The sequence below is a fragment of the Panthera pardus genome, unplaced genomic scaffold (assembly GCF_024362965.1).
Source record: "Panthera pardus isolate Hobbes unplaced genomic scaffold, ASM2436296v1 HiC_scaffold_15, whole genome shotgun sequence".
NCBI lineage: Eukaryota > Metazoa > Chordata > Mammalia > Carnivora > Felidae > Panthera > Panthera pardus.
This window is the reverse complement of record NW_026526710.1, coordinates 17,364,252-17,377,155: the sequence shown is the minus strand read 5'-3', so window position 1 is coordinate 17,377,155 and position 12,904 is coordinate 17,364,252. Positions and strand designations below refer to the sequence as shown.

The 12,904-nt window shown below is 45.7% G+C and overlaps 1 protein-coding gene across 11 annotated transcripts in view; it reads left to right on the top strand.

Annotated features, from left to right (window-relative positions):
- The first annotated feature begins 10,551 nt into the window (after positions 1–10,551).
- The window catches only part of NF2 (NF2, moesin-ezrin-radixin like (MERLIN) tumor suppressor), an 80,126-nt gene continuing 77,773 nt past the window's right edge, over positions 10,552–12,904 (top strand). For all 11 annotated transcript variants that reach the window (XM_019426613.2, XM_019426615.2, XM_019426616.2 and 8 more), the window contains exon 1: positions 10,552–11,085. In XM_019426613.2, coding sequence (XP_019282158.1) covers positions 10,972–11,085 — 114 coding nt within the window. In that variant the 5' untranslated portion in view covers positions 10,552–10,971. The remainder of the gene's footprint in view (positions 11,086–12,904) is intronic.

Here is a 12,904-nt window from a genome sequence, read left to right as displayed (position 1 = left end):
ACAGGCACTCACAGAGGGAAGACCGTGTGAAGACACAGGGAGACACAATGTGGAGGCTGCAATGATGCCACAAGCCAGCGAACATCTGGGGACACCGGGAGCTGGGAGAGGCAAAGAAGGAGCCTTCCCTCCAGGTTTCCGAGGGAGCACGGCACTGCTGACTTCTGGATCTTGGACTTTCAGCCTCCAAAGCTGTGAGACAATACATTTCTATTGTTCCCAGTCACCCAGTTTGTTGTCACTTTGTTACAACAGCCTAAGGAAGCTAATACAGAATGTTGCTTGAGATTCAAAAGTACATACCACAGTAAAGGACACAGAAACAGTATCAAATTGCAAATTAGGCCAGAGTATACATTTTAGCCCAGAAAAGTTATTTTTCAGTTCCTGCTGTAGACAAAGGCGTGCCTGCTACTATAGGCATGCTGTCTTTGGAAAACCATGGGCCCAGAGCTAGAAATGTGGGTTGAGGATCCAGCCTCGATCTCTGTTAGGCTCTGTGGTCTTTGGCCAGTAAGTTCACTTTGGGCGCTTTAGTTTTAACTGCCTAATGGGCATAATCTACTTAATCATGAGAATTCAGTGAGAATGCATGTGTATGAAAATCATCGCTCAGTACAAGTGAAATAAATGTGTACTTTTAGGTGCTATTTGCAATTCCATTTCCTATCCCCCACCCCCAATTTAAGCGATGATGAGATGGGAGACCCAGAGGTAACAAAAACCTTTGTGAGGTCACACAGCACCTTAGACATAGAGGGTGTTCAATAAGTATCAATTCTTATTTTAATAAGGGCTCCTAAACATGTCACGTAATTTATTATTAATGCCCATTTTTACAGATGAAGTAACTGAAGCTCAGAGAAGCTAAGTTGAGCAAGGTTACAGAAAAGTAGAAATTCCAACTCAGGTCTGCCTGCCTCTAACACCGTGAGGGACATCCTGGCCCAACGGAACAGGGTGAGTACTAGTGATTTCCTAAGGTGTTCTAGGTTCCTTTACTACTGTTATTTCAGGTAACTTATTTCAGATAGCTGTTACCTGCAGGCTGCCTTCCTTCAGGGTCAGTGCCTCAGGAACTGCTTCCTTGGATCCTTGGAACACTGGTTCCTGGCCACGGCCTCAGAAGTCTTAGGTCCCAGGGGCACCTGGGTGGCTCAGTCGGTTGGGCGTCTGCTTCAGCTCGGGTCATGATCTCATGGTCTGTGGGTTCGAGCCCCGCGTCAGGCTCTGTGCTGACAGCTCGGAGCCTGGAGCCTGCTTCAGATTCTGTGTCTCCCTCTCTCTCTGCCACTCCCCTGCTCATGATCTGTCTCTCTCTGTCTCAAAAATAAATAAAAACATTAAAAAAAATTAAAAAAAAAAAAAAAGAAGTCTTAGGTCCCAGATCACCTGGGCCAGGTGATATTAATGAATCAAATCACCTCCCTAAGCCTCAGGCTGCAGACAGGCCAGAACCTCTTTGTTTGGCTTTTAATCCCCACCCTGCTCCCAAAATAATGTGGTGTAGCTTACAAAAATACATCCGGAACATCAGTCCGATCGTGAGAAAACTTGAGACAAACCCGAATTGGAAGACATTCAACAGATACTTGGCCAATACTCTTTAAAAGGTCAAGGTTCCTGGGTGGCTCAGTCAGTTAAGCGTTGGGCTTCAGCTCAGGTCATGATCTCGTGGTTTGTGAGCTCAAGCCCCGTGGCAGGCTCTGTGCTGACAGCTCAGAGCCTGGAGCCTGCTTTGGATTCTGTGTCTCCCACTCTCTCTCTCTTTCTCTCAAAAATAAATAAATGTTAAAAAAAAAAAAAAGGGGGGTCAATGTAGTGAAGGACAAAGAAAAGCCGTTGAACTTAGTCCTGGCTGCAGGAAAATCAGAGAAATAACCAAATGTTATCTGGAATCCTGGATTTCTGAACAGAAAAGGGCAATAGTAGAAAAATTGTAAAATTCAAATATGGTCTGTAGTTAACAGTAGTACATCAGTGTTAATTTCTTGATTCAGATCAATATACTATGACTAAATGATATGTTGACATTAGGAAAAGCTGAGTGAAGGATATGGAGAAACTATCTTTGCAAACTTTAAGTCTGATGCTAGTTTTTAAAAAGTTAAGGGGCACCTGGCAGAGCTTGCAACCCTTGATCTCAGGGTTGTAAATTCAAGCCCCACATTGGTTGTAGAGATTACTTAAAAACAAAATCTTAAAAAAATTGTTTAAAATAATAAACACTAAGGGGCCCCTGTGTGGTTCAGTCAGTTAAGCGTCCTAGTCTTGATTTCAGCTCAGGTCATGATCTCACTGGTTTGTGAGTTAGAACCCTGCATTGGGCTGGCTGCTGTCAGTGCAGAGCCTGCTTCAGATCTTCTGTCCCCCTCTCTCTCTGTCCCTCCCCAATGTCTCTCAAAAATAAGTAAGCATTTAAAAATAATAATAAAAGTTAAAAAATTAGATGCATGTTGGGGCACCTGGCCAACTTGGTGGGTGGAGCATGCAACTTAATCTCGAGGTCTTGAGTTCCAACCCCACGTTGGGCATGGAGCCTACTGTAAAAAATTAGATTCATGTGGAACGCCTGGGTGGCTCAGTTGGTTGGGCATCAGACTTCGGCTCAGGTCATGATCTCTAAGTTTGTGAGACCCGCATCGGGCTTTCTGCTGGCAATGCAGAGCCCCTTTCATATCCTCTGTCTCCCTCTCTCTGCCCCTCCCCCACTCATGCTCTCTTCCTCTCTCTCAAAAATAAATGAATATCAAAAAGAATTAGATACATGTAAACAATACTTTGGTCATATATATACTGACCTAAGAAGAATAACCAAAAGAGCCTTTAGGTAAAGGATCCATAACTGAATAAAAATACAATAAAGAGTGAGAAAAAAAAAAGTTAGTGGGTGGGAAAAAAGTTACTGCGGAGTAAGGAATAAGAGCAGGAAAAATAAGATGAAGCCACAGACAAGCAAGCCCTGGTACAGTTGCCAGAAACAGACTGCAAATTTGGCTCTGGGCTTCCTAACAGCAAACTCCAAGAAGAAAACATGATTGGTTACATGATTCACAATGTGTGTAATAGAGAAAGGCAAAATTATATCAATACACAGGATCCTATGCAGCCCCTAGAAGATTTTATTATAGAATATGTGATGATATGGAAAAATATTCATAACATATTAACAACAATCAGCAAATCACAAAACAATACAGGCTATATGAAAACAGTAAGTCAGTAGATTATTCAAGTTAAAATTTCTTTCTGCATCTGCCTGCTCTCAGCACCAGCCCAGGACCCCTGAGGGTGTCCTGTCAACCATGCAGGCAGGACTACAGTGACTACAGTGTCTCCCACCTGGTGGAGACTTAGCTGTGGTTTTCTTTTGAGTTTGTTTGTTTTTTTTTTAGTTTAATTTTTTTTTTTTTTGAGAGAGAGAGAGGTTAAGCAAGTCAGATGCTTAACCATGGAGCCACCCAGGCGCCCAACTTGGCTGTGTTTTCATAGCAGCTATGCAGTTTACCAAAACAGCAGCTTCCTGAGGTATTGACATGCACATTTTCTGAAATTTAGTTTTTTTAATCTTTATTTTTGAGAGAGAGGGAGAGAGAGCACACAACACAGGGCTCAAACTCATGAACCACAATATCAGGACCTGAGCCGAAGTCGGATGCTTAACTGAGCCGCCCAGGAGCCCCTGAGATTATTTCAGTTTTAATCAAATACTGCAAACAAAATGAAAGGGGAAATCGTTCCATTCATGCAGTAGCAAAGGAGTAACTATCATTCACTTGTTAGTTTAGCCAAACATTTTTGGGGCAGTGAGAGGGAGTTTGGGGTAAATTCGCCTTTATAAGATTTAGCAGTTTGTACTAGCACATTTTATATCATTAACTGTAACTTAATTCTGCTGGGTGTTGCTATGGGTTTCTGAGCATTGAAAAAGCCCATTTTTAAAAAAAAATTTTTTTTAACGTTTATTTATTTTTGAGACAGAGAGAGACAGAGCATGAACAGGGGAGGGGCAGAGAGGGAGACACAGAATCTGAAACAGGCTGCAGGCTCTGAGCGGTCAGCACAGAGCCCGACGCGGGGCTCGAACTCACGGGCCGTGAGATCATGACCTGAGCCAAAGTCGGATGCTTAACCAACCAAGCCACCCAGGCACCCCCCGTTTTTTTTTTTTTTTTTAAGTTTATTTATTTATTTTGGGAGAGATCAAGAAAGTTCGAGTGGGGGAGGGGGAGAGAGAGAGGAAGAGAATCCTAAGCAGGCTCTGATTCGGGCTCAAGCCCTGAGCCCCAAGCCAAAATCAAGAGACTTGACTGACTGAGCCACCAAGATGCCTCAAAAAAAAACCCTTTGATCCTGGTTGCAGCCTTGGCTCTATTTCTAATGTCCTTGGTTGCAGTGCCATCGAGGAAACTGGGTAGAAGGTGTGCGTGGGGGAGGGGGCTGATTATTTCAAAATAAAACATTTTATTAAAAAATTTTTTTGTCAGAGGCACCTGGGTGGCTCAGTCGGTTAAGCATCCAACTTCAGCTCAGGTCATGATCTCACAGTTCGTTGAGTTCGAGCCCTGCGTCGGGCTCTGTGCTGACAGCTCAGAGCCTGGAGCCTGCTTTGGATCTGTGTCTCCCTCTCTCTCTGCCCCTCCCCTGTTCACACTTAGTCTCTCTGTCTCAAAAATAAATAAAACATTAAAAAAAAGGATAATTTTTTTTTTTCTCTCTGTTGGTATCAGTTTTCTATTGCTGTGTTTGCAAATTACCACAAATTTAGTGGCAATTACATTTATTATCTGACAGTGTTCATGGGTCTGGAATCCAGGCATGGCTTAGTATGATCTTCTGCTTAGGGTTTCACAAGACTGCAATCAAATTGTCAGCCATTTGCATGGTTCTCCCCTGGAGGTCAGTATACTCATCTTAGCTCACTCAGGTTGTCGGCAGAACTTAGCTCCCTGTGGTCGTGGGACTGAAATCCCTGATTTCTTGCTAGCTTTCAGATGGGGACCACTCTCCACTCCAGAGGCCACTGAGAGTTCCTTGCTCTGAGGCTGTATAGGCAGCTCACCACATGGATGTTTGCTTTCTTCCAAGTCAGAAGGAGTTCATTTCCTGGACTTCCTTTATCTCTGAACCCTAAATCTCCTTTTAAGAGTTCACCTGGGGGGTACCTCGGGGGCTCAGTCGGTTAAGCATCCAACTTTTGATCTTGGCTCATGTCATGATCTCACAGACTATGAGATTGAGCCACACCTTAGGTTCTGCACTGACAGTGCCGATCCCTGTGTGGGATTCTCTCTCTCTTTCTCTCTAACCCTCCCCTGCTAGTGCTTTCTCTCTCTTTCTCTCTCTCTCAAAATAAATACATAAAAATAAAAACATTTTAAAAGCATTCATGTGGGTACACCTGGGTGGCTAAGTTGCTTCAGCTTCAATCTCTTGATTTTGGCTTGGGTCATGATCTCATGGGTTGAACCCCACATTGGAGTCTGCTTGGGATTTTCTCCCTCTCTCTTTGCTCCATCACTCGCTCTGTCTCAAAATAAATAAATAAAACTTAAAAAGAGTTCACCCGACACTACATTGTACATCTGAAATTAATAGAACACTGTATGTTAACTATACTGGAATTAAAAAAAAAAAGAGTACACCTCATTGGGTCAGTGTCTACCTGGCATAATCTCCATTTTGATGAACACAACTGATTAGGGCATTATATTTGCAAACAATCCCTTTTGCCATATAAAGCAACATAATCACAGGAATAATATCCCATCATATCTATTGATCTTGCCAATGCCCAAGAGGGAGGATTATACAAGGCTGTAGATGAATGAGGGGTATTTTAGAATTATGCCTACATACTGCTTATGCAGTTTCCATTTCTTTTCTTTTTTTTAAGTTTATTCTATGAGAGAGAGAGAGAGAGAGAGAGAGAGAGAGAGAGAGAAAGGGAGAGAGAGAATCACAAGCAGGCTCTGCCTTCTCAGAGCAAGGCCTGACACAGGGCTTGATCCCATAAGCTGTGAGATCATGACCTGAGCCGAAAGCAAGAGTCAGAAGCTTAACTGACTGAGCCACCTAGGTGTCCCTCCATTTCTTTCTTTTTTTTTTTTTTTTAATTTTTTTTTTAACATTTATTTATTTTTGAGACAGAGAGAGACAGAGCATGAACGGGGGAGGGGCAGAGAGAGAAGGAGACACAGAATCGGAAGCAGGCTCCAGGCTCCGAGCCATCAGCCCAGAGCCTGACGCGGGGCTCGAACTCACGGACCGCGAGATCGTGACCTGAGCCGAAGTAGGACGCCTAACCGACTGAGCCACCCAGGCGCCCCCCTCCATTTCTTTTTTATAATGCATATGGATTACTTATAAGATAAGGAAAACACAATAAAACTTATTAAAAAAGAGAAAGCAAACCAGTCTCCCATGAGAAGTATAGGTGCTAGAGTTTAAGGGATATTTCTTTTGTGGGTCTTCATAGAAAGAGAGCTGTGTATCCCTTAGTCAGCTAAATCTCTACTGTAAAGACAGAGTTCCACATGGTTGTTTCTTATCACATTCATGGTGTGGGATATTGGCTTCATGCCAACGTATAGTAAAAGTAATTCCAAAACCAACAAAGTCCAGTTTTTGGCAGACAGGTTCCAATCTAGAATTCACATGCAGCATCTGGTACAGGTCGATTCAAATCTTGGCAATGACTTCATTTAATCTGGGGCTCATAGATATGCTTTGGAGGACTCTTTCCATGAACCTTCTAAAACCACGTGCAAAATTTTGTGCATGCGCGTGTGTGTTCCTTTTTTTTTTTAATCTTTATTTTTGAATGAGAGAGAAAGAGATAGTGTGAGTGGGGGAGGAGCAGAGAGAGAGGGAGACACAGAATCCGAAGCAGGCTCCAGGCTCTGAGCTGTCAGTACAGAGCCCGACGCAGGGCTCGAACTCATGAACTGTGAGATCATGAACTGAGCCGAAGTCGGACACCCAACCGAGCCACCCAGGCGCCTGGGGTTGTGTGTATTCCTCTGTGGAGAAAATCCACTGGTTTCATCAGATTCTTGAAAGAGTATGAACAAAACGAAACAAAACAAAAACAATTAAAAGGATCATTATTCTAGAGCAGGATTTCTTTAGCGTGGCACTATTGATACTTTGGGCTGCATGTTTCTTTGTTGTGGGAGGTTGTCCTGTGCACTGTGAGATGTTTAACAGAATCCTTAGCCTCTGCTATAGTGTACAGGAACATCCCCTAGTTGCAATAACCAAAAATACAGGAACAACAACAAAAAATCTTTAGACCTTGCTAAATGTCTCCTGAAGGGAATGGACTTCACTTTGAGAGGAGCCACTGTTCTTCTGGAAGAATGGAGGAACGAAATATAACTAAGGTGACATCTAGTTTAAAACAGTCCTAAATGCAAATTGAACCACTGCTGTTAGGATCTTGGGTAAATTAGCTCATTTCAGCCTTAGCCGGTTTCCTCATGTGTAAACTGGGGATATAGTACCTACCAAATAGGGTTTCAACAAAGATCAAAGGAAATAAAGCATGCAAAGCCCTTTGTGGGGCATCTTATATGGTAAGCACTTAATATGTTGTAGTAATTAATATTGTTCCCATAGTTGAGACCATTCAGTATTTCCCTATGTCCTATTACCCTGTCATTCAACAGGTATTTATAAATCAGTGTCAATGTGCCAGATCTTTCTTTCTTTCTTTTAATGTAATCTCTACCCCCAACATAGGGCTCAAAGTCACAACTCTGAGATCAAGAGTCACATGTTATACTGACTGAGCCATCCAGGCGCCCCTTAATTATTAAAAAAAAAAACCAACTATATATATATATATATATATATATATATATATATATATATATATATACACATATATATGTAGTTGTTGATGTTGTTAGTACAATCTACCTCCCAATGTGGGGCTTGAACTCATTACCCCAAGATCAAGAGTTGCATGCTGGGGTGCCTGGGTGGCTCAGCTGGTTAAATGTCTGACTTTGGCTCAGGTCATGATCTCACAGTTCATGAGTTCAAGCCCTATTATCAGGTTCTCTGCTATCAGCACAGAGCCCACTTCGGATCCTCTGCCTCCCTCTCTCTCTACCCCTCCCCCACTCATTTTCTCTCTCTCTTTCAAAATAATAAATAAACTTAAAAAAAAAAGTTGTGGGGCACCTAGGTGGCTCAGTCAGTTGAGCGTCCGACTTTGGCTCAGGTCATGATCTCACAGCGCTTGTGAGTTCGAGCCCCACATCGGGCTCTGTGCTGACAGCTCAAAGCCTAGAGCCTGCTTCAGATTCTGTGTCTCCCTCTCTCTCTGCCTCTCCTCCGCTCATGCTCTGTCTCTCTCTCTCTCAAAAATAAACAAACATTAAAAAAATTAAAAAAAAAAAAAGAGTTGCATGCTATACCAACTGAGTTGGCCAGGCACCCCCACATCTTTCTTTTTTTTTTTTTTTTTAACGTTTATTCATTTTTGAGACAGAGAGAGACAGCATGAACAGGGGAGGGTCAGAGAGAGAGGGAGACACAGAATCTGAAGCAGGCTCCAGGCTCTGAGCTGTCAGCACAGAGCCCGACGCGGGGCTCGAACTCATGGACCGCGAGATCATGACCTGAGCCGAAGTCGGACGCCCAACCGACTGAGCCACCCAGGCGCCCCCCCCCACATCTTTCTTAATGAGCTCTGCTTGAATTATTCCTTCTCATACTCTTATCAGGTAGGTACTGTTATCATCTGTGTTTATTCTTTGTGAATGGCACTTTTAATGCCAGAATAATATTTCATTACATCTATTTTTATTCCAGGTCCTGGCTTCCCTTCTGAGATCCAGACCCATGTGTCTACCTGGGTGTCTCCCCAAGAATGTTTAAATTTGGCATCTTTGGCCAATTAGCCCAGTGCCTAGCACCTAGTAAGCCTTCCATAAAAACGAGCTATTACTGGCCATCAATGTCATTTTGACCCCTGCTGTCTGATCTACATCCTCTCTCTACTCCTCAGTAGGATCCCAGAATCACCTATTTTCTGTCAGCAGTCTTGGCTCTGGGTTAAAGCCCTGATTTGTTGCCCCTGTGGGGAGCTCTTAGGAGAATCCACCCTAGTTCTCCCACCTGCAGAGAACTGAAGCAATAAAAATGAAGACACTCTCACTCCAAGCCCACACTGCCCTGAACAATCATTTTGGTGGGGAGAATTTGCCTGCAGTAGACAGGACATAAAGTTCCCCCACAGCAGCTTTCCTGGGCGTGCTAGCAAATGCTGGTGATTCATGGCACCACAGGGGCCTGTGGGGAAGCGGGAGATTTATGCTATTGTATAGTTACAGCAACAGTGTCTGCTGAGTGCTAGGGAACTGTGGTTCATGGTACTTGGGGCTACAACAGGCAGCAGCTTGGCAGCCACAATCAGGGAAGCAGGGCAGCACAATGGTAATGCCATCAGGCTCTGGGTGGGAGAAATCTGGATTTGATTCCCATCTTTGCTTCTTCTATCTAGGTAATAGCAGGTGTCTCTGTCATGCGGCACCTCTTTCCCATCTGTAGGGGAGGTGATGCTAATGATGGTTAATATTTGTGGACTGCTTCCTGTTCAGTCAAAAGAGAAAATTGTCTCTACTCAATTATTATTTAAAAGCATGGTTTATTTTTTAAATACAGAAAGCTATATTCCCCCGCCTCACAGTACACCCATTATAACTTGATGACATCTAAAAAATAAAAACATGTATGTGGCTCGAAAATGTAAATCAGAGTACAAAGTGAGAAATGCTTTCATGTTTCGACCATTTTGTATCTACAAAAATAGCAATTTCTTAAGATTCAACCTAGTATGCGCCCTGTCTACTATGTCCTAGTATTTACCCTAGTTTATATGTATTAACTTCCTTAAATTCCTCAACAACCCCACGAGGCAGATACACTTATTACCCTTCCTTGGTAATAACGCTGTTTCTCCTAAAGAGAAGCACAAGAGTCTGGGGGAATGCCGGCGATCTAAGCGGCCTCCACGTGATTTAAAAGTTTGAGAAACACAGAGGTCAGTATATGCAATTAAGTGCCAAGCTGGATTATCCGTCGGGTGTCCGAGAAACACGATTCCCTGGGGCGCCACACTGGGAGCGCATTTGGTTCAAAGTGCAGTCCCTTACCGACCAACCGCACCCGGCGACCAGCCTCTACGTGGTTCCCGGGGAAAGGCGCGCCGGACTCCGGTTCCTCAACCAGTCTTGCTAGAGTAGGCGTACTCCTTTCGAACAAAAGCGCTCGGAGTGACTGCTGCTATGGCCACTCAACGCCGAGCCCAAGCCCGCGCCTCCAATCACAGCGGAACTTCCAATTGGTGGAGTCGTTCTGAAGCCGGGAGAACGGAGGAGAAGTCCCGCCTCCCTAGGAGTGCTCAGCCAACTGCGGAGTCCGGGCGGTAGCCGCGGGGTTCGGTTGCGCTGTGTGTAATGATCTGGGGGCCTGAGGGCGGGGCGGGGAGCAGGCGGGGGTCTGCGGGGAGGGGACGCTTCCCGCAGGCGCGCGGAGCGAGGACGGTGACAGCCACGCGCGCACGTGCGCGCCCGGCCGCAGCGCGGCCCCGAGGCCTCTGTTGGCCGCTGAGAGGCGCGCGGGGGCTGGCCGGCTGCCGTCTAGGGGCCCCGTGCCGGGGCGTCCCCAGCGTCCCCGGCCCGAGTCCCTGAGCGCCGGGCCGTGTCCACCCCGTCGGTCCTGGCTCGTGTTTCGTCCCCGTGGCCGTAAGGGCCCGCCCCCCGACTCCCCTTTACGCTCCCGGGGCAGGGTCCTCACGGCCCATGCTGGCCGCTGGGGGCCCGCGCCGCCCAGACAGTTCCTCGGCCGGCCAGCCGGCCACCATGGTGGCCCTGAGGCCTGTGCGGCTCCTCCAGGGGGGCTAACCGGTCCAGAGCGCAGGTCTCGGGGCGCGAGGGTCCCAGGCCTGAGCCCCGCGCCATGGCTGGGGCCATCGCTTCCCGTATGAGCTTCAGCTCGCTCAAGAGGAAGCAGCCTAAGACGTTCACCGTGCGGATCGTCACCATGGACGCCGAGATGGAGTTCAATTGCGAGGTAACCGGCTGGCAGCCCCGACGGGCTGCGGTAAGGGGGAGCCGGGCGGAATCCGGTGGAATCCCCGCTCGCCGGGCTCTGCCACGGGTCTGGCACCGATCGGGGCGCCCCTGCGGCGGTGACAGTCCAGGTGGAAGCTTGAGGGATTCAGCTTGTATCATCTCTGAGCGTAGACAGAGTCGACCAGAACCGGAAGGAGCCATCTAGGCCCAAATCTTCATGTTAAGGATGATTGCTGCTTCCCCCCCCCCCCCGCCCCCCCCAGGGTTTTTGGGTTTGGAAGCACTTCCTGACGGTTCTCATTCATTGTTACTGCAAGAGGCTGGAACCATCCGTAGTGGAGAATTCTGGTTTTCATTGTCAGGCTTAAGCTCCAGCTTTATGGTCTTTTTTACTTCATTAGATATTATTATGTGCCCCAGGTATTAAAAGTTGCGTTTTGTAGAGTGGAAACTCTATACCTATTTCTCTTTTCCAAAGCTACCATTTTCTGGGAAACAAACTCTTTAAGGAAAGAGTTGATGTCTAATACTTATTTTTCGTGCAGTTTATTTTACATCATGATGATAACAGTTAACCATTTGTTGAATACATTCTAAATGTCAGACGTTCATACATTTAATTCTCACAACAACCCAATGAGTTAGGTACTCCAAGCCATGTATCTAGTAAGTGGCAGAGTGGGATTTTAGGTCAAACTTTTAGCCAAAACAATACTGCCTTTCAAGAAATGCAAGTCCTTGCTAGTCCGAAGTGTGTTCTATGAACCAACAGCATTGGCAACGGCGACCTAAGTCAGGAGTTGGGAACTTTTTCTGTAAAGGGCCACATAGTAAATATTTTCAGCATTGCAAGCCATGGGATCTCTGTTACAACTACTAAGCCCTTCAGCTCTACTAGTGTAGTACAAAAGCAGCCTTAGGATCGACTTCCAGCCTGACAGCGTGAGGAGCTCCATTGAACTCCCCGATAAGACTGGTGAAAATCACTTAAAAAAACTCAACTATTTAAACCCTCTGGAAATGGTTTTAAGTGCAAACATTCATCAAATGAAGAAAAATCTATTCAAGGAAATCTATGAAAATTTGCTAAGAAAGGTGAGAGTCTATGGTGTTTGAACCAAGGCTACTACCTCCCTCCCACTTCCAACATACCAAGGGGAAGATCCACTCCAGACTGCTGCAACACAGAACACAGGGCTCCCTCTTCCCCTGGGTCCCTGTCAAACCACTTTCTTCCCAGGAGGAGCAGGACTGAAGTGCTTCTTATCCTGTGCAAGGCTTCTTGCTGCTGAGACTAAGTCCCAGGTGTGAATAGTTGAAAGATGGGGCTTCTGTCTTTTATCCAGCTCCTACTTACAGAATGGGAGCTGTGCCTTGGGCATGGCATACTGAGACTACTGGGACCCAGTTGCTCTTTTCCCAGCCCCAGCTTGTGCAGTGGTGGTTCTGTGCCAGGAGAGGCAAACTGAGAAAACCTCTGGCTGGTATCCCTCCCCCGCCGCCCCCCCCTCCCCACCCCCCCCCTTTAGAGATTTTACCTGTTGGGAGAAGTCTTTAAAACCTGTAGCTCCTGCTCTCTTCCCAAAGGTAGTTAGTTCATTTGCAACAAAAGTGGAGAAGTTTATGCCTAAGGGAACCCTTACAAGCAGTAGAGGTTTTGGTGAAGGGCAATTGGGAGGAGATTGTAGATTTAATGAAGATGCTACCTAAACTGTAGGCCAGCTAGTTTGCAGGAGAAAATCAGAATAAGACAGCTGGAAAGAACCCACATGGGATTGAATAAACTGTTCCCTCAGAAGAGCAGCCTTTGATTGAAT